Consider the following 22,374-nt stretch of genomic DNA (forward strand, 5'->3'; position numbering starts at 1 on the left):
AATAATTCTGTAATGTTCTTTTTATATAAATACTCCAACTGACTCATTCAGACAGGGACTATCCAATAACTTTGTTTCAGTTTGTCACTTAAGCAATTACTATTGATGACTCAATCTCTCTAAAAGCAAAAAAAAATTAACTTGTTCGGCTCAATTATTCTGTTCAATATCTGTCCAATGTAGTGCTCCTTTATCAAGACTTGCAACTAAACTTCAACTCAGTGATGTGCCCTCCTTGATCTGTTTGCAGCCTTTGGCACCGTTATCAACACCTCTCTCCACTTTGCCTGTGTGCTTTGGCAGCTTTAGGTTTGCTCCTTCCACTTACAGGACCAATCACTCATTTCAATATTAAGCACCCTACAGCTTTGACAGAGTGGGGAAAACAAACCTTTCCTAATGGGCATCTCAGACACACTCCCAGGTACATAAACTTTCAGCTTATCATGTCTGACTTACTTTTTCCTTCTGTTGTCTTGCAAGAAGATCCCTTTGAATCAAGAGCCATTTCAGCCCCCTCTGATCATTTTTCTATATATGTGTGTATGGCTATAAATAGCCTGTTTTATTCCTGTAAACATTGTTGCACAGGTAATATCATTGAAGTATTACATATTATTTGTAATGGAATAATATGTGATACTTCATGTCCTATTGCATGCATGCATGTATATACATTAAATACATTTTTATATCTAAACAATTCCTTATATACAATAATATAATTATTACATATAGAATCATATATATAGACTCATGAGTATATATGTTTCAGTCTTTTTCAATATCATGTTAGCAGTAGTTCAGTAAGGTATTTCAGAACTTATCTCACAAGACTGAAAATATTGCAGTTAATTCATAATTTTTCTAGATGAGACCTGAATTCTCTTCCAGGACCAATGGCATGACATTTAAAATACATTATTCTAAAACATAAGCTCCAGCTGGAGAAGAACTTCCTCAGTTCAGTGACTGACTATAATCTATATGCACTGTTACTGAAAGACACTTCAAATAAGGCAACAGTTTTTCAAGCCAAACCTCCTCAACTTCCCTCATATTAGCAATTCCTCTTTGAACTGTAAGGTTCCCTTCCAGAATAGACATGGCAACATGAATGCATGTTACATCTTCCACAGTTTGCAAGGTCTCTTAAATTGTTTAAAAAGGAGAAGTGAGTTTCAAATAAAGCCCTGAGCATATTAAATGCAGTGAGACTATTTAATACAAATGCTTTAAAAAGACTGATACAATGGATTAGTAAAGCTTTAGGCTTATTTTTTTTTATGGCAGAAGCTTTCTGAATGTATTATTACAAGTAATACAAGCAATGAATGGAGACTTCACCTCATGCTGCCAGATTTGTATTTTATTTGTATTTAACTTTTCATACACAAAACTCCACAAATCCAAAACTGCAGTCATGAACAAATCCAAACCCAGGAGTTCTGCTCATTCCAGTTTCTGTTTATTGCTGCAATCTCCATCTCTCTTCTTCTAACAATCATCAGAAAGGCCAAAGCTGGTCAAACTCATGTGCCTGTGGATGTGGTCCCTATTCCTGCCCATATGGCGAGTTTCTCTTGAGGAAGTGTAGCTAATCTTACAAATTCTTCACATGACATTATATGAACAAAGCTGAGTGGCCTTTCTTTCACCTTTTGTTAACAATTTTTTTTACACACCTCCTTTCATCTTGCAGCACTGTGATAACTCACTCTACTGCCATAACCTTGGTAGCTTAACACACATAGCTGCAGAAACACATTTTGTAGAATTTTTTGTTAAAGTCTAAAACTGTAAAATTAATTCAAGACCATGACTCATCCTTCACCTAAGTCCTAGCCAGCCCAGGGTAGCCCCTCCCTTGCTCAGTGACCTTCCTCCATTTCACCACTTCCTACTCTCTGTGAAGAGATTCCTTTTCTTCCCCTGCAGCTCATTATCACATCTGCTTTTACACCAGCTTCTGCATTGCGTTGGCGTCATCCAAAAATTGTTCTTCTGCATTTTCTGTACTTGAAAAAAAAAACCAACAAAATAATCCAACAGGATTTGTAGTTTCTCTTGCATTCTGTGTTATACTCCTGTTCTGAAGCTGGAGCATATCTCCATTTCATGATCCCAGTGAGATCACACAATCATAGCATGGTTTGGGCTGGAAGAAACCTTAGAGATCATCTGGTTCCACACTCCCTACCATGGGCAGGGATGCTACTCACTAGATCAGGCTGCCCAGGGCCCCATCCAGGCTGGCCTCAGACACTTCCAGGGATGGGGCATCCACAACTTCTCCAGTGCCTCACCACCCTCACAGTAAAGAATTTCTCCCTAATATCTAACCTAAACCTGTCCTCTGAGTTCAAGCCATTCCCCTTGTCCTATCACATTCCCCTTGTCCTATCCTTGCCCTTGTTTAAAGTCCTGCTCCAAGTCTCTCATGTAAGGTCTCCCTCTCTTCTCCTGGCTAAACAGCCCCAGCTCTCTCAGCCTGCTTCCACACCAACTGCTTGTGATCACACTCATGCAATAAGGTTTTCATCAAATGCTTCTCACAGATCTGGGGGGGAATTTCTCTCCCAGTCTATTGCCAGCTCCATCCATTGCTTCCCCTCAGAGGTTGCAGTTCACCTATCTCAATGCTTCTATTACCCCATCCCGTGAAGTCAACCATTTAATGTTCCAAAGCAGGACTCATCAACAGAATTTTGCTTTGAGCATGCACAGACTCACACTTCAATGAAAAAATTCTCTTCAAGTCCAGTCTTGGAGGGTTTTTTGTGCTCCTGATTAGTATTTTCATTCCCCAAGAAAAACAAAATTGAGCCATCACAGAAACGTGGACCGCAATTCAAAGCATCATGACCAGCAACCTGTTTATTATTCAGTAGAATTCCACAGCATCACAGACTTGTGTGGTGCCTACCATGGAAGGTCTACCACACCCACAGAAAACTCCCATCAAACACTACTGAATTCAACTGATCTCAAAAACTATCTTTGCATCACGTAAGGAACCCAATATCTCCTAAAGAAACAAAACAGATTTTAAATTATTTCAAAAATTTTTGGATTAACGATGTCATCTGCCTAGTTACAGTAGTTAACACTTCAACAGATATTGAAAAAAACAATTGTATGTTTTATGTATCCCACTGATATTCTAAATATGGAGCTGTTTTAACAGATCATTTCACAGAGTTCAGTAAGGGAATGCTGATGGAAGATTTTAAGAATAAAAGGATTATTCTGAAGACATCAATTACATGAAGCAGCAATTGTGTCTTCATTACAGGCTTTTATTATTTTGTCAGTACAGCTCTGAATAACAGCATCTCAAACCAGCAATCTGTAAGTTCAGGCTTCTTCGTTGCAGTCACAGTTATTTTACCAGTGATGCACTGGAACAATTTCATTTAACATTTATTTATATTTTATAGCAACAAAGCAAGAGTGACACAGGGTGCAACTTTGTACCTGAACACTTAATTACTTAGAATACTAAGGAGGTCTGGAAGTTCAGTAATTACTTACCATATTAATATTCTTCACAATTCAGAAAAAACCCACCAGCATTCACTCAAAACTACAAAAGCCCACTGAAGTGATAGCCTTAGGCATATATAAATTGTTAAGATACATTTTTTTAATCACTTTTCTAAAAATCTCTGTTTATTAAACTTTACAGAAAATCCTTCAATTACTTTTGTACATGAATGACATTTTTACCAAACTTTAAAATTAGTCTTTTTAGTGTGTCAAATTAAGGTTCATCTTTCCTATTTCTTGACCTAGATTCCTTTATATTCAATCAATCAATATGAATTTTATCTGCCATCCCTCTGTATTTTTATCCTTTTTTAATCTATCAACAATAAACAAGTGCATCCCATTTCTTAAAAAAATGACATCACCAATCCCAGCTCTGGTAGAGAGGTTACTTTATATCTATTTAGCATAAAACCTCGTACTTTCCCACTAAATGACAAAAGTGTGCTCAGTAACCTGGTCAAAGGTACCTGCTCTTTCTCCTCAGGCACCAAGAGCTACCCACTCAAGCACGACACAAATTGATAAGTCACGTCCATTACATTCATTTTCTGCCCTAAAGTACTGTTCCCACAGAGCAAGCACATTTAAAAATATTCTGGAGTTAAGGATATATCCTCTTATAAGGTTAGACAAGCTTTCATTTTATAATGGCTTTCAGAGCATACAGGCCACTCTTTCCTTTCTTTCTTCCACCACGCTAAATCCAAACCATGAAACCCATTAGCTAACCTCTATATTTCTAAGAGGATTTTCCTAACTCAGGCTTTGCATAGGCGCAGGAGAAGCCTACAGTGATTTTCCACTAGGTGACACCCCGGACTCTTTCCCCCAGGCTGTTCCACCCCTCACACCGAAGATCCATCCGCATGGCTAACTCGGGGAGCGAACAGGGCCATTTATCGGTAAATTACTGGGTTTAGGGACTGCGCGGTATCCGCGGTACCGCTGCCGCACAGCTGCAACTTCAGCAGGGACCTGCGGAGCTCCGTGGCCGCTTGCAGCCGGCGGGAGGGCGGTCCCGCCCCACACGGCCCCGCTGCCCCGGACCGGGCACCGCCGACCTCCGGCTCCCGCCCGGCCCTGCGGGACCGCCAGGACGGCTCCCGGGGCGGCCACCATCGCCGCACCAACACGCCTTGGGCTGTGGGACCAGCCAGACACACGGCCCGCCGCGCTCCCAGCCCCCGCCAGACCGAACCCTCCGCCGCTGCCCAAGCGGGCCCTTCCCCTCTTACCGGAGCAGCCGGGAGGATGCGCCGCGCACGGATCCCGGAGCTCAGCCGGACCGCGACCAGCCCCGCGTCTCGCCCTTGCCTGCGGGGACAGCGGGGCTGCCGTGGCGGAGCTGGGCGCGCCCGGGCCGCGGCTCCGCCGGTGCCGCCCCGCACACGCGCGGCCGGGCGGGCGCGGCTGCCGCGACGCCGCCGCGGAGCGCCCCGCACAAAGATGGCCGCGCCGAGAGCCTCAGCCGCTCATGTGAGCGCTGCCCCGCACAAAGATGGCGGCGCCGGGCGCGCCCTCCGCCCCCGCCCGGCCGCCCTCCGCGGGAGCTGCCCGGAGCAAAGATGGCGGGCGCGGAGTCCCGATGCCGCAGGTTTCCCTCACGTGGTAGCGGCTCCTCCCGCCCCATAGCGGCCGCTTCTCCCTCTGCCGGAAGCGGATTCTGCTGGTCTCCGGGCGGCGCCGGGGCCGGAGCGGAGGGAGCTCACCGTGCCCCGGTGCTTGGCGGGCAGGTAAGTGACAACTGAGTGCGGCAGCTGTAGCGACCCGGCCCGGGCCCGGGGAGAGGTGCGCCCGCTTTGACCCGGGCGGCTGCGGGGAGGGGGCTGAGGAGCGTACGGGGCACCCGGTTCTGCCCGCCCGTGATGCCGGGGCTGCCCGGGCTGGGGAGGGCTCGGCCGGGCTCGGCGGAGATGGCTTCTGCCCCAAGGCCTCCATCGCCTCCCGCCGTGCCACGGTTGCGGTCCCGGCGTCGCGGTTCGGAGGCTTCGCCTTGTGTTCAGCATCGGGGAGTGAGAGAGGTGTGTCTGCATCGCGGGGATTACGTCAGGCTGTAGTGGTCGCGTCTCGTGGCGTGTCTGCAAACAAACGAAGCGCTGAATGTGATAAACTTTTTCTAGCTGCTCACAAATCTTTTAATTCTTCCAGGTGGCACATGTATTCTTGGAACCGTCATGGTTTCAGAGGCAGGGTTGTTGCCGTACGTGGCTTAGAGGCTGTAGTACGGGGACAGCCGGCTAATGAAAGCAGACCCAGCCCTCCTTAGTCCTGGGTGTTGTACAGCTGCACATCTGCGCACGGCAGTTGGACAAACGGGGCCTAAGCTGAACCAGCAAATTGCTGTCACCACATTAAGTCTTGCCTCTGCTCAAAAATGTCAATCAAACAAGTCATGTACCTGGGATTGAAGAGATTTGAGCTTGTATAATAAAAATGTCCTGGGCTTCTGTTGTATCCTAAAAGAAGGATGCATCCTTCCATAGTTATGCATCCTTTACATTTTCATAGTATGTATCCTTCTTTTCCCAGAATTTTCCAGAGATCATCTGTGATTGTTTTCAAGATAATTTTGCTTAATGAGGTATGGGAGAGAAGGAGCCATGTCAGAAGAAGCTGTTACTGAGACACGATTTTCTCTGAGGACAGTAGCTTTACGGGTGTTTCATCTTCCCCTTTCCTGGTATTATTCTCTTAACCAGGTAATAAATACACTATCTAAATTTTATTACGTTTGTTACACATTTGGAAGTTTATTGCAGTGTTGTATGTGCTCTTGTGACTGTGAGTTAAATTTTACAGAATACATTGGGGTTTAGTTCGTTTATAACACTGCACTAAAATGAGTGTCTTTTTGTCTTTTTCTGATACTAAATGCTTAGTACATCATCATACATCTGCTTTACCTGCAGTGTCTGTATATCTCCATTTTGTAACAGTGTCTTTTTTTTTTTCTTGTAGATTTTTTTTGTATCTACAAGCTAAAGATATTTGTCATTGAATTTTGAATAAGAGTATTGAGTTCTGCTTTTTAAACTAGGTCTTTAATGACTGTATTGAATCACACACTTATAAGCAAAAGCTATGTGATATTTCACAGTTCCCTGTAAGTACTTTTCTTTGACTGTATATGAAGCCAGGATAAGATATTCTCAGTCTTAGCTGCATATGCTCATTTCCACTTCTTTCTATATATTAAATACTTCAAAACTCTCACTGCAGATCACTCTTTTCTTTTTCATGTGGCAGCATACTCATGTCCTTTTAAAATACCACATGCAACTCCCTTATGTGCAACTATTAATATTCCTCTTTTTAGAGGTTTTCATTTCAGTGTTAGTCAATTTATGATCATGTTTGTAGGCACACACAAATTTAGAAAAATCTTTTTGCAGTTCTTTGAAACTGCAATGTTTTAACATTTAATTTTGTGATCTTATAGATTTTAATCCCAGGTGTTTGTTAACTCTCTTCTGTGAAATACAGTAGTCTTTTGTAAATTTTGTAAGTTTTGTGTTGGTGCTGTGTTCCAGGCATTTCCTTTTCCTCATGGTGTACAGTGGTAGTTGTAGAACTCAGTCAAGGCATGGTACCAGGAAGGGCAGGGTTCTCAACAAGCAAAAGGTGCTTGACTTGTTGACTGTAAACTCAGTGCAGAGAGAAGCTTTCAGTGTTTCTTCAGATTGCACAGTGGTAATAGTCTTTAGCAACAGCACAGCAACCAGGAGTGCCAGAGTGCTCTGTGTGCTCTCTCTGGTATGAGGAATCATGTTACACAAACACCATATGAGGCCCAAGGACTGTGTATCTGGTTTTCTCCCAGTGTTCTGTTCATCAAGCAGCGTGAGTTTCCAGAAGATTTTATGAATGTGAACTGTGGTTTCCAGTTAAATGGCACTTTCCTTGTTATTTTATGCGTTACAAATTTTGTTAATGGTTTTTGATACAAGTTGCTTGTCTTTGTGGCTCTTATTTACTAATTTAAACACCTATACACCTATGACTGAAAGAGATCCAAAATAAAATATAAAATTTTTTTTGAAACTTAATTTAGAGAAATGTGTTTAAATACATGTTCTATTAAAATTGAAACACCACATAAATGTTGGCATTAGGATCTTCCACTCTTTCACAGTGCAAGTAGTAGTATAGTTGGGAAAGGTGAGTTCCTTCTCAGTATTTTTTTGCTGTTAGAGATTTACTTGAAGCCCTGCATTGTCCTGGCATTAGGAAGAAGTTAAAAAAACCCAAATCTTTGTTTGAAAGTCATCTGCTTAGATTGTGGATTTGCAATATACTTTATAGTTCTTGGTGCTGCAGTCTGTCTCTCAGTATGTATATTTGCAATTAAATCACACTTTTTTTTTTTCAGATAAAGCTTTCCCCGGGGTTAAAGAAACTTTTCACAGTAACAGCAGTGAGTGCAATATCTGTGATTTTTCTGGCCCATCACTTTAAAAGAAGACGTGGAAAGAAAAACAAGAAAGTGCCACCATGGGAACCAGCTCATCTTGTATTAGAGTGTACCAAAGCAGCTGCTTCAGAAAAAGGTAAGTCATGGAACCCCCAAGTTAGGGGTTTTTTTGTTGTTTTCTTGGAGAGGAAAGAAAGTTGTGTGAGGGGGTGAGTATGTATAGCTGTAGTAGTAAACCAAACTATTTTCCTTTGATCATGGAATAGTTTGGGTTGGAAAGGACCTTTAAAGTTCATCCAGCCTAACCCCTGCATTGAGCAGGGATATCTTCAGTTAGACCAGGCTGATCATAGCCCCATCCAACCTGGCCTTGAGTGTTTCCAGGGATGGGGCATCCATGACTTCTCTGGGCAATCCATTCCAGTGTTTTAGCACTCTCCTTGTAAAAACTTTCTTCCTTGTTATCTAATGTAAATTACCCCTCTTTTAGTTTTACAACCATAACCCCTTATCCCATTGCAGCAGACCCTGCTGGAAAGTCTGTTCCCATGTTTCTTAGAGGCTCCCTTCAAGTACTGAGAGGCTGTAGTACGGTCTCACTGGAACCTTCTCCAGGCTGAATAACCCCAGCTTTTAGCCTTTGCTCAGAGGGGAGGTGCTCCACCCCTCTAATCATCTCCATAGGATGGAACACCTGAGTAGGTTCAAATTTTTAGACTTTAAATTTTGAATTTGTCAAATTAGAAACAAAATTACAGTATCTTGTAAAGAAGCTGGGCTTCTTGTCAAAGGTGAAGTTTTAATCATGAGCCAGGATTAAAACTTTTTATCAATAGTACATTAACAATGGGTTTTGCCATTTTTGCATGTGTATCTCAATATGGAGAAATTCAGATCTGATTTTTTACATAATAGGTGAATAATTAAGCTAAAATGCGTAGTTATTGTTACAGACAGCTAATTCTAATGTGTAGTTTCTCAAGTAGAACTGTAAATAAAAGAATAATTGTTGTTTGCTTTTAAACTGGATTTTATTGAAAAGAGTAAATGCAATTCTTGACAGATTTGCACAAGAAGCATTATTTTGAGTTTGCAAGAGCTTTAAAATAAATGTGTCTCTTAGGTTCTAGTTGTTCCAGTAGTCGACAAAACTTGACTCTTTCTCTGAGCTCTGCCAAGGAAAAAGGATCTCAGTCCTGTATCTATGCAAATGGAGGACTTTTCAGTAAATACTCTGGTTCAGTTCAAAGCCTCACCTCGGTAAGTAAAAATGTTTTAAGGCTCTTGAATCTGTTGTATTGGATATACATCGAAAGGCTTCACTGAGCTGAAGGAAGCTTCCTGAATGGACTGCACAGGCAGCTAGAGATGCTGAGAAATCACTGTCCTTACCACAGAGTAAAACCAGTTTCTAGGCAGATGGCTTGGATGTAATGTACTCTTAGGCAGGAATGTGATTTTAAGGATACTCTCTTCTGTTTTTCAAGGTTCAGAGTGCCACTTCTTGTCACAGTTGCGCTTGTGCCAATTCTAATTCCTGGGATAAAGCAGATGAAGATGACCTTAAGCTTGTCAATATTCCAGTGACTACACCTGAAAATTTGTATTTGATGGGTAAGTCGTAATAAGAATATTCAGAATCTGCTTACAATGAATGTAAATGATTTCTTGGCCTTATGGTAAAGTGACACGAAATATTACTGTGTTCTTTCTCAGGGTCTTGTTGGCAAGCGTCTGAGAACATTTCCATAAAATAATGAAATCATACTTGATCTAAAGTTAGTTTTCTAGAACACTTTTTCCTCCACTATTTGCAGTAGTAATCCTTAAAATCAAGCCCTGACACATGGGGAAAATGATCACGTTTCTTTATACAAAAAGAAGGTAAATATGTACTGGGTATATACTGATATAGGCTGGGAAGTGATGTTGTTTCAGCTTACATCTTTGTGATAATTTTGCTTATTTTAGCTACGTATTTTCCTGTGTCTGTAAAACGTGAGTGCAGCTGAAGCTGATCCTGCTCTGCCCTAGGTATGGAGCTGTTTGAGGAGGCACTGAGGCGCTGGGAGCAGGCCCTAACTTTTCGTAACAGGCAAGTGGAAGATGAAGCAATCTGTGGTTCCATTAAGCTGGGAGCAGGAGATGCGATTGCAGAAGAAAGTGTAGAAGTGAGTACATCCCATCTGTAATCTACTGATGCTGCCCTGACTATTTGTTCTGTGTTATTAGCCGAATCTTTGCAAATTCAATTAGGAAACTTGACAATTGATTCAATTTCCAGTTTAGTGGTATTGTATTTAAAAGAGATCTGAGTTCATTTCTTCTCACTTTTTTGGCTGGTTATTTGGAGGAAGGCATGGGAAGGGAACTAACATTATTTATCTTTTGGCAATTGCTGATGCATCAGTGTTTGCTTCTGGACAGTATTTTCGAGCTATCAAGCAGACAACTTCCCTGCACGTAATCCCTTGGGTCCTCTCTTTCTTCTATGATTGTGTGAGAGGGTATCTGCTTGCCAAAGATAAATGTCTCAGGGAAAAATGATCAGTTTGTGCATATTCACAAGCAATATGCTTAAACGTTATTTGTTTTTCTCCTTTCTTATAAACTAAATGCTAAAAAATATTTTGAAATAAACAGATATGTGTTACTTTCATTATTTCTAGTGCAGCAAATATCACAGATAATTAAATTTTTAAATTTAGATTTTATTTATATTACTCTAAATAAAATATATGTGTATTCTGAAAAGTGTATATATTGTGGATGTTGGAGTTTTCATCTGACAGTGTCGCTGTGCAGTTTGTAGGAAATTAATACGGTTTGCTCTGTGAAGGCTTAATATCCTTGTATTTTAAAAAAGGAATCTTACAGGCTGAAAGCAAATAGAAAAGCTCCTAATGTCTATCTTCTTGCAGGATATCATTAGTGCTGAATTCATTCATAAGCTTGAATCTCTTCTTCAAAGAGCTTATCGTCTTCAGGAAGAGTTTGAAGCCACCCTTGGGGTCTCTGATCCTGCTGCTCTAGCTAATGATATTGGTGAGTACTGCTACTTTACATCTTTTTTGCTTGTAATTATGGCTCTTGGGGGGAGGACTGAGCTATCCACTGAGCAAAATTATATTTATCAGAAAATCAACAACAAAAACAAAAAAATCACATTCTTTATATTATTATGTTGTGTTTGATGAAGTGGTTCTATTTTAGCTAACAATGGATTGAAAGGAAATTGTTTTCTTCGTAACTTCTCGGTATTTAAACATTTATACAGCAAGAATATATGACCCTTTTTATAGCTTGGGTGTTCAGAGGTTTTATGCATCTTCTGAACTATGAAACTTGATATGCTTTTGTCATAATTTTTTTACCAAAATGGAAAATTAAACTAGAAAGACTTAATCTGAAGCAGATGTCCATTAGCAAAGGTCTTATCTCTAGTGAGTGAAACTTATCAGTTCTGAGTGACTAAGCTGTTACAACAGCGAATATAATGAGTAGTTGCTGCCTGACATGCTGATTAACTACAGATAGTTTGATTATTTTTATTGAAAGAATTGGATATTAAAGATGAATGCTGTTGTACCCTTTCATAATTTAAGATGAAGCATCTGTTTTCAAATAAGTGTGGAGTTTAAAGGCAGAGCACGTTCTGGGCTCAGTCTGGAAGGAGCCCTCTTGCCTGGCACGAGGTGGCAGTGCTGTGCTGTCCTCTCTTGGCCCTCCTCGTCCTGCATCGACCAAACACAGCCTTGACAAGGGGGGAATTACATTTAGGTCAGAGCTGGCTTTCTGACTCATCTGCATACACCTGTAAATGTAACCCTTAGAGCAAAAAAGCATTTGCACGTTTCATTTTGGTATCTGAAACCATCAGTCAAGTTGCATTGTATATCCCATTATAATTAGAATTTCATTTGTGATTTCTGTCTTCAGGCCAAATGAATAAAAAGGTACTCAAAGGACTTCATGTGAATGCTGAATGTGTTTAGTTATTGTTTTGTTTGATTACCCTGGGAGTATTTACAATTAATATTTAATTTTCAGATGTGATAACTAAATTCTTGTTTACCAAGAATGAGAATTTGATTCCTTTAAAACGTTCTGCATAGAAATAATTTGTGATCTCTTGAGTTACTTTATTATTTAAATTTTATTTGTGCTGGCCCAGATGAGTGAGGAAAAAAGTAATGAACTGGTTTCGTGAATACTGTTTTCTGTGTTCAGGATTTGGAGCTTTTCATCATTATCTTTCTTGAATTTTTGACTTGAACAGCAAGTATATTAAAGGATGCCTCACTTTTTAAGAATGTTTTAATAAAAAATCAGAAGGACAATCTGTGAAGTGCTTGTGATGCCTGGAAGGGTTCAAGAGTCACAAGATTAAGCAAGTCCAAAAAATGATGAAATCCCAGTGATCAAAAGAAATAAAGATAGTACAGCCTTCTTGCACTACTAAGAGTGAGAATAATACTCTACTGCAAAATGCAGACTATGGTTCTGAACAGAAACAAAAGTGGAGGGTCCTATGCTATGTAGGAATGACTATAATTTATGGCAAAAGACGTAGCTGAGATGTTTTTCTGGATGATTTATACCTAAAACTTCTTAAAGAAATTAGATAAAGAAAGCATCCTAATCTACCATTTACTATTCACTTATCTTGGAAAATGAGAGTGGGAGATGTTTGTTTGTTTGTTTGTTTGTTAAGATTTTGAGATAAATGGGCATTTCCTAGTAATTTGGAACAATCTCCAGCATGTCATGCCTGTGAAACAAGAGTTGCTAATTTGCAGTTCTGTTACCACAGCCAAAATAATGCAGTATTTAATTAGTGCCAGTTGATACCATTTCAAAGCAGGTAAGTTTTCTTGGACTGTAGGTTTTTGAGAGATCTGCAGTTTTGGTGAATTGGTACAGCATAAATTAGGTGATAATATTTAGCTCACTGACGTGAACATTTATTTATATTTTTGCCCACTGTTAAGAGAAAGATTTACCTTTTAGGGAAGATATTTAGTCAAATGCTCTCATTTTATCAACCATATAATTGATTATAAAATCATTGTAGAGCTGGAACTTGATAAAAATTTATAATTTAGGGCATTTAAGGTATTGTATTAACAAAAAGCAAAGATTAAAGATCTGAATAATCTCTTTAAATAGTAACAAACTGCATTTGTACTACCAATCCTGGCAGGTATGAATTGTGCATATAAGTAAGAGATTTTAAAAGAAAAATCATGAAGAAACACTTTAGGAAAGTTACACATCATAATCAGTGTAAGCTCTTTGCACATTGCTGCAGAAAAAAAACTTTTCTAACCTTTGGCTGTGTGCAAAGGACAGCAGCAGCATAGAGGCAGAGGCGCAGTCTTGGGTTGGTGTGGTTTTAGAATACTGTGTCCACTTCTCTTGGTCATATTTCAGAAGATTGGAGATTCTAGACAGCTCAAAACAAGCCATAAAAATTTTCCATGTTTTGGAAAAACAAGCTAATCTGTGGTTCATGTTGAGCATGTCAGCTCCTTATTGAAGAAAACACTGAGAGGTGACTGACTTGTTCTGAATAGCTGCTTACACATGGAAAAGGTATGTGGTGCTGGGGGATTTGTAGACCTTGTTGTCAGAGTCATAACTAGATCAAATTCCTAGTTGTTCATGTGAAACAAGTGATGTTCTGAAGTAAGCTACCCTCAACACACTTCAGAGGCAAGATTTTTTTTTTTTTTTTTAAGTGCTGTTTTGGGGGATGTTTCCATTCTTCGAGAGGTCATTGTGGTCTTTCTGGCATTTAAGTATTTCCCCTTGCTACTATTTTTGTTTCTTCTGTGAGCCTTGGAGTGAATAAGATAAAGTCTTTGTCTTTAATAAATTCATAATTGCCCCATCCATGGAAGTGCTCAAGGTCAGGCTGGACAGGGCTTTGAGCCACTTGATCTAGTGTTGGCAGGGTTGGAACTAGATGGTCTTTAATGTCCCTTCCAACCCAAACCGTTTTGTGGTGACACTTACAGCTCGTTAAAAACGCTTACAAGAGCTTACAGCTCTTGTGCTTAAGGGTTTCAACTGTTCACCAGCAACAATAATCAGAAAATGTTTAGCTCTGTTTTTTTTTTTCTCTTACACATAGGAAAGATAGATATGGTTTGTGGATTTTTCTTCTGTTTCCTCTACCTGGAGTGCTTGTGATCAGCCACAGCTGGAGTTGAGGCTCTGACAGTTGGACAGATGCTATCAAGTGCTACATAAATGCCTGACAGGCACTTCTTGTTCTTACTTATAAGAATGGAAGATGTTTATAACTTGATTTATAAGGAACTCCAAATTTGTTCAGAAGGAAACTTAGGTAAAAATTTTTAGCAATTTCTCAATTTTGGCTTTCTCTATAAGTTCTTCTGTCAAACTTCTGGAGCTCCTGAAACCTCTCTCCTGCTATTTATCTACTGTTCAAAATCTTTAAATGTTACTCTTCCCAACATTTCCCTCTCCCAAATCAAATTTAGATCTTGGTGCTGCCATCAATAAATCATACCACAGACTTGCTTTTCACTTTGTGATCCCACTTACTATTTTGAGTTGGTTGTACATGATAAACAATTTGCCAAGCAGCAGCCTTCTGGAGGTGGCTGAGGTGATGTGTCACATGGGAGAGCCAGGAGTGAGTTACCTGGGGGCCTGTTGGAATACAAGAGCTTACCACTGCAGCCACTCTCTTTCTTCATGTGCTGTGTCTGAAGTGCCTCTCTTCTGCCTCCTAGGACAGCTACTTCTGATATTTCTAAATATTCAGCTTTCAGCAGTGCAGAAGACAGAGGTGTAAATAAATATGTTTTCTCCCCGTGAGTAGAATAGTATTAAGAGTAATAATAATAAAAATAATTGCAAATAATAATTTTCAACTTGGTAAGCTGTTGTTGAGTTATAAATTATTAACACAACCCTGGAAAATACTTGCATTTTAAATAGATGAAATAATGGCATGCCATTGTGTTCACTGTTGTTGCATTCTCCACTGGACTTTCAGTATTATCATATAAATCACTGAGCTAAAATTGGATTTCTGTAGAAAGAGTACTTCTGGACATGAAAATAAAAGAAATATGTAGGGCTAAACTGTGGTTGTTTTTATGCTGTGCCTCTTAGTACTGTGAACCAGCATGGAAAGCCTACAAACAAGCTTTCCTGAGACAGCCATGAGGCTGCACTCTTGTCAGAAAGAAGGCAGTTGGCACAAAACTATGAAACAAAATATTCATACTGTTATTTCTGAGTGCTGAATGTAAAGGTGTGTAGAAGGTTAAAAGCTTCCAGGACTTTGAGTAGTCTGCCCTTCAAGAAAGCTCTCTGCATTTTTGTTTTCCTATTTAGATCTTTTCTAGCAGACTGAAATGTTAGTCGAGTTAACTTGGGAGGAATGCAAAGAGTTGGGAGAGAAACAATAGCTTTACTTACAAGCAGCATTTCAGGTCAGAGGGGAAAATTCTCAAATTGTAGGGTTCCTTGTCAGTGCTAAATTCTTAATACTTCATATTATTATTTTAATTTCTACTGTAAAAAGGAATGCAGGCGTTCAGACTGATGGTGATTTGTGTACACTGGCCCTTAAACTTTTTGCCAATATTAAAATGTTTTAGTGTTAAAACATTTTAATTTTTGTAATACTTACTTTTTATTGTGTATCAGTTACACAGCTTAAAACAAAGCAGGTGTTTGAACTACCCCAGTAAAATCTCTCACAAAGGTCTGTGCTGTTGGATGATTTTGTTGAAAGGTTTGTCCGTTTCTTTTTTTAATTTTCTTCTCACACTCAAAGATATGCCTGGCATTTTGGAGGGAATAAGCACAGCCTTTAACCTAGTCTCAAAACTGTTTGGAGAACTGATTTTTACATATTAGACACCTTTTCTTCAGCAGCTCTTAAAACCAACAAAAATCTTTGCATAATCACTGAAGCTGTTGAAAACTCATTTTTATATAATTTGTTAACACAGACTTCTGTAATGTCTGCCTATCCATGGATTAATATCTACAGCCTGTATTTTCTCCCTGCCTCTGAATGTTATTGGAAAAATTTTAGTTTGAGTGTATTTTATTTGCCTATATACAACAAATGTTTTTAGTTATAATTCCTAGTCTCCAGTGAAGAGCAGTTTGTAATACTTCACTTAGGGGAGTAGTATTGCATACTATAAAGTAACTTAGAGTCGTGTAACTTTTTATGTTAGCTTGAAAACTTTGGCTTGCTTTGTTCCTTCAGGATACATTTACATTAAATAATTTCTTAATTTCTTGGAGAAAGCCTAAACATATTTCTAGTGGCTCAAACAGGATTGAATTAGAAACAAAAGAAAACGGCTTTTTTTTAAGTGTGAAAATGTATTCATCCCAACAAATGAGGGAAAAGGAAAGAAAACAATATTTCTAAGTCTGAGGAAAAGCCCAGAGAAGTTATTCCAATCCTAGATTGAAAAATTGCATATTTTGAACATAATGTTTAGCTATTGCACTTTGTTGAAGTTCAGTAACTGCTAAAACATGAGATCTCTCATATTGCAACTTATTGCTACAACTCCTTATTTCTGATGTCGAAGAGATAGTCAAAGTGCAGATGTTTGAATTGGATTATATGTCCTCCCTAATCAGTAATATTTAAATCTTCCCTTTAAAGGCATTTTGTCCAATATTAATAACACTTCCTCTCTAAATGGCTGTCCATAAAATTCCTTATCACAAAGCACCTAGGTACAATCCTGGAATAGAATAAGATTGGTCGTTAAAAGTTCAAACTAATACTGAAGCAAAAAAACGTTTTGCAAACGTTTTGTCTATAAAAATATTCTAATTCTTGGCTTTCTCAGTGGTACTCTTAGTTTTGGCAATACTCTACTAAAAATGCAAAATTGCTTTGCATAGACACACCGTGTAGTTACTGCTGCTGAAAAATATTGGAATTCATAATATGTATCTTTTTGTAGCGATTTGCTAACATGGAGTGTATTTTTCTGTTAATCCTAGAGGCTGAAATCTTTTCAACAGCGGCTCAAGAATTTCTATTTTACTCTCCACTGACCCAGCAATGGAGAAGTCAAGGTCACTTACTGTGGTCAATTAGCTTGGAGGTTTTTCCAAAAGCACTTCCAATAAGATGAGAAAGAATGTTTCTGGTTTTTGAGGACTCTCGTTACTGTTTGCCCAACAGCTTTGCCATTAGATCCAGCAGTGCAGGCTATTTATACACCTCATTGCTTTCCCTTAAATGGCATCCCCAAGCCCTGTCTTCTTTCTGTCCACACCAAAACTCCTGTCTAAGCCCTTGTCTCTCTCACTTCTTGACTCCTGCCATGTTTTGTCTTGCCTTGTCCATTTAAAACTTGCTTGTCTGACATGGACTTAACTGTTGTTTATAAAAGTCACCTTTGCTCATTTTTCTGACCAGATTATTCCTCTCTTAAGAGGTCTCTCTCCCTTGGGAACTTCTCTTCAAATGAAATACAAGCTGGTCCTCCTTTTAGCTCTAAAAGCTGCTTATAATGGAGCCACAATCCACCAACATGATTTTATTTCCCAGACTTTGTTCAGTTAGCTGTTCCTGTGCATCCCTGCTCAGGCCTCCTAACACAGAATGCTTCTCAACTAATTCTGCTTGTTCTTTACAATATGTGGGCAGCTGCAATTGTCTCTTTCTCAGTTTTTAAAAAACTATTTTAAAAGTCCATATTTACCTTCTTTTTGAGTAAAGTAATCATTTTCCCCACATGTCAGAGCTTAAATTAATAACTGCTTGCCTGCATTTTGAAAAGTTATATAAAAGTGGAAAAAGGCCTCCAAATGCAGGAGGTTGTTTTTTTTTAAATTTATTTCTCCTCTCTCATGCTTTTATGATGCATTCTTAACAAGTTATAGTTTGCAGATTCTTTTTCTTACTAGAAAAGGTGTTTGTGAACTTCTATTAGTTTGTATACGTTGTGAGTATAAATGTTCTAGAGGTAGGAAAAATCAGATAGATGGCAATAAATGAGGGTGAGATAAGTGTTTATTTTTCTGGCTGGAATACTGGCAGTGTGAGGTTATATAAACTGATGATCAGGAACATGTTTTGGTCCATAGGGCCAATTCCTCTTATAGAACTTCTCTGGAAACAATCTCTTTTTGCATTGCAGCCTACTTTTAAGACAGGCTTGTCTGAAACATTTTTGGGCAAAATGAAGAAAGGTGAGCCAGAACAGGCTCAGGGAGAGAAAGGCAGTGATAGTTCAGAATTTGAGAGACTTCAAGGAAATCAACTCTCTTGGCTTGGTAGCTTAGTCTTGGAAGTGCAGAAACAACACTTTGAGCTTTCCAATTGCTTTGGAGTACAGTATCAAAATGGACTATCAACAGAATCATAAAATCAGCAAATACAGATCTCAGCACTACAGTTTTATCAATTCAGTAGTTTGAACTAAAATAGATACACTTCTGTCTGCAATTTATTTTCAAGGACTTAAAATGAAATCAAAACATTGTGTGCATGTGAACATACCCAAAAGCTAAGAACTTTTTTTAATGAATCTATCTACTATGTTTAAGTCTTGCTGCCCTCTGAGTGGAAGACTGACCCATCAAGGTGGCATAAAAGGTTGTGGTATATCCACCCAGCACAGTCTGGTGTTAACGGGATTTGTTACCTAGCACGAGCCGTGCCCCATCACTACAGCTCTGCACATTTATTTGCCAAGCATTTAGTTTGGGGTAGATTTTTTTAATTGTTTACCCTATAACTGGAAGGCTCAAGTAGCTTGTGTAAGCATTTCATTCCTAATGGCCTTTTAATATCTTACAATTTTCTTAAACTTCTGTTTCAGCTTGAAATGTTTCAAAGTTGAAACTATATGTGGGAGTAAATTTATTTTTGTGGAAAGTTATAGCAAAAGTGAACAATAACAATGGAGGGAGTAAAATTTATTATTTATGGGTCATTTTTCTCTCATGCATCTATTTGTCCAGTTAATTGCTAAAACTCTTAGAAAAAGTAACTGGGTTTGAGACGTCTTTGATTTCCCTTTTCAAACTACAGAGTGTTTTTTAAATAAATTACTGTCTCTGATTCTCTGTGAGATATCTGGCCTGTGCACATGTCCCACCTTACCTAATAATCCAGTTTTGCAGCAAAGAGCTGTGGTGTAACTGATTCAAGAGCACATGTTGATCACACCAGGCTTTATTCTCTCTCCTGCTATTTAAAGCTGCCCTTGTTCTACATGGAGAAAGGCTGTGAGTATTTAAAGGTAAATGTATGCATATTTCCACATGGCTTGGCACTGATTAGCAGCTGCTCAAACAGATGTAGTTAAAGTTGCTGTCTAGTCAATGTATTAGTTACCTGTGGTAAACCAGAGTAAGGGGAAAAAAAAAAGCAAGGCTTGAATAATACAGAATGTACATAACATAGGTGATTGGCAATGGTCAGGTTGCTCTAATAATTATTTGCATTATGATTGAAGTATTAATATGTTGTTATTAATGCATTTGGTAACCTTATAGTGTTATTAATTTGGTTTTTTAGTTGAAGTTCGATAGTTGGTCTTATTTAGTAAACTAAAGATTCAGGAGAACTCTACATAGAGTACAACTTTATAAGGATTCTGATCTCATTCTTTCCCATTGTTGGGGACAAGTGGAATACAGGTAGGCCCCAGTCAGTGGGGCACTTAAGATATTCTTTAAGTCTTACTGCTTAAAATTAAGCAAATGTCTTAGTAATTTAGGTTCTTAAATCTGTGTGCAGCTGGGTTTGCAGAAGCCAGTCACATTCATGAGCAGTGTCACTGGAGTCTGCAGCATTCTGTTAAATAGTTCTGCCCTGCAATTGAAGGGAAGACTGAGATTATTAGGCTGTTCTTACAGAGTTTGTCTGTGTCAAACATGCTCCATTCTGAATGCAGAGTCTAAGTGTGAGCCCAAAACATACATGTATGTCTGCATTTTTTGATGTTTATTTCACTGAGGATCCCCACCTGTATAGATGGTTCTGTCTTTGTCTGATAATTCAGGGGTGAGAATGTATCAGATTTTTCTGGTACTGTCTTCATACATGTAAGTGGAATTATCAACTGCTGGGCAGCATATGTTTCTTTTAATGGAAGAACAAGTGAATGTGTGGGTTCCTTTGTCAGGCTGTCTTTCTTGCTTTGAAATGTCAGCATCCCTATGGCATGATGTACTGGCTAAAGAAAAAACCTTCCCAGAAATCTTAGTTTGACAAGATCATCTTGGATAGTCCCATACTCTTATGCTGTGCCCAGCATAGTTTTTATGCCAGAATACTGCAGTGTTTGCTCTTTTGGGTTTCATATAACATATTAAGAAACTGATTTGGAAAAAAAAGTAAATTGAAGAAACAATTAGAAACACAACCAGTTTCAGGAGCTGAGCAACAGTTGCTGGTTATTATTGTCCCTTTTCATCACTATGTGTGGTAATATCTCTCTTTGAAGAAATGTGTGGTGGGAAAGGCAAGAAGGGGGTAATGAATTGCCTTGGAAAAAAGGAAGGGATACTCTTGGTAATGCACTGGTATAAACATCCTGCTTTTAAGTACCCACTGACTCAGAGGTGTGGAAGAACTGAGACCAAAGGGAAAAACTCACTCACTTTTGAGACTCCTCTGTCAGTCTGGTGAGAAGTCCTTTCTACCTAACCTGCTTATGGAGGCCTGTGGCATAGGAAAGGTGCTGAAGATGTGGAAGCCTGAAAGCTAACCTTGTACTTCCTTCTTCTCTAAATATGACATTGCATCTTCAATCTGCTCTGCATCCCCATGAGTTAAAGTGCTGTCACACTGAATGGGGTTGAGCACACCATTCCATTGTCACTAGAAGGTGGCTGTACAAAAATAGCAGTAGGTTGCACTTGGTTTTGAGATGTGAAAAGCTGAAGAAAGGCAGTGACGTTTAAATCTGATGACTAAGGTGTCTGGCAGGCTCCACAGGGCTGTGCTGTAAAGCCTGGGGCCTCAAAGTCTCAGCTTTGAAATAAGCAGCACTGGAATTCAAACTGGTCTTTGCTGTGGGCAACAGAGATGTGGTGTTTTCTGAACTGCAGGAGAATGGAGTACCCCTGTGAAGAAGAGTGACAACTTTGTGCTGTACATCCATCCAAACAGACTCTGTCTGGATTAGACAACTGAGCAAACTTCACTTGGTTGCCAGATCTTTTCTCTCAATTCAAATCAAAGTACAGAAACTGTTACCTAAACTATTGGACTTCTGAACATTAGAGTGCTCAGAAGCAAAACTTTTCTGTAAAGACTAGGGATTGAACCTGTGACACCTGCTGATGTACTGGTAGAGTACAAGATTTGGGGAGATATTTTTGAAATACCCTGACCTGAAGTACATTTTCATGCTGAAGTCAGTATCAGCTTTGGTTTGATGCGATTAGATGAGGTGCCTCCAGCTCCCCCAGATATTTGTGTTACTGGAGAATGTAAACACATACTGCAACAGTAGATCCACAGTGTGGGTACCCTGCTCCATTCTTGGCTTGCTTTTTTAACCTGTGGCTGTGTGACCCAGTCATCAAAAGAGGGCACTGAAGGCTGGGATTGTATTCTTTTTATTAATAGGAAGTGATGTAAAATTCACTGCTTTCTGGGTGCATCCTGTAAGGCTTCATGTAATGCTTTAGCAGCTACTTGGTAGAAGTGATGATCAGCACTCTCAGAATTATGACTATTTATAAATGTAAATAAAGCTGCTTTTGGATGTTTCAGCAAGGGGTGACAAACCACTGTGCCACTTGTGACTAGCTAGAAGACTGTGGCACACTCTCATGGAACTGAACTGATTCATGCTGCTGTCTGAACTGGATTATTGTAATTCCTTTCCCTGGACAGGAAGCCACACATAGAAGGGGTCTGAGCACACAACGTGGGCTGGCAGAACACTGGGCCCCTGCTGCTCTGAGGGTACCATGACTTTTCATAAGTGGATTCCTTTGCAAGGTTTTTTCCTTTTCAGACTCTATAAAATTTCTACTTTCTCATCCTGCTTTTCTGCTGGTGATTTTTAACTGCATTGATTTTCCACTGAAGTGGGATAGCTGGGCAGAATAGGGAACCATGGTTTTAATGGTGGTACTTGGAACTAAAATCTGTAACTCCCAGTGAGTTCTTTACTAGTGGATAAGTGCTTTCCTTTTTTAAATGCATCAGCTAAGTGCCAAACTCACTTGTGAACTCCTGCCATATTTCATTCAGGGTTGGCAGGAAGATAACATGGAAATGGTTTTCAGAGTTCTAAAACATTATGTGAAGGTGAATGCTTCCCAGTTGAATACTAAAAAGCTAATTTCTGTGTAGTTCTGAAGGTCAGATTTTGCTCTGAGAGTTTAGGGAGTTAGCTTTGTGCTCTGTCTTACTGTGA

General features: G+C 39.4%; 2 protein-coding genes across 3 annotated transcripts in view; one reads left to right on the forward strand and one right to left on the reverse strand.

Moving 5' to 3' along the window:
- USP33 (ubiquitin specific peptidase 33) overlaps positions 1-4,952 on the reverse strand; it is a 37,651-nt gene extending 32,699 nt beyond the window's left edge. For both annotated transcript variants that reach the window (XM_084211483.1, XM_084211482.1), the window contains exon 1: positions 4,788-4,952. The gene's annotated coding sequence lies outside the window, so the exon portion shown is untranslated. The remainder of the gene's footprint in view (positions 1-4,787) is intronic.
- Positions 4,953-5,196: 244 nt separating this feature from the next.
- The window catches only part of MIGA1 (mitoguardin 1), a 33,845-nt gene continuing 16,667 nt past the window's right edge, over positions 5,197-22,374 (forward strand). The window contains exons 1-7 of the mRNA XM_084211523.1: positions 5,197-5,285; positions 6,082-6,251; positions 7,922-8,099; positions 9,087-9,223; positions 9,451-9,577; positions 9,998-10,134; positions 10,885-11,008. Coding sequence (XP_084067649.1) covers positions 6,129-6,251; positions 7,922-8,099; positions 9,087-9,223; positions 9,451-9,577; positions 9,998-10,134; positions 10,885-11,008 — 826 coding nt within the window. The 5' untranslated portion in view covers positions 5,197-5,285; positions 6,082-6,128. The remainder of the gene's footprint in view (positions 5,286-6,081; positions 6,252-7,921; positions 8,100-9,086; positions 9,224-9,450; positions 9,578-9,997; positions 10,135-10,884; positions 11,009-22,374) is intronic.

This window comes from Fringilla coelebs, assembly GCF_963513975.1.
Source record: "Fringilla coelebs genome assembly, chromosome: 9".
Lineage (NCBI taxonomy): Eukaryota > Metazoa > Chordata > Aves > Passeriformes > Fringillidae > Fringilla > Fringilla coelebs.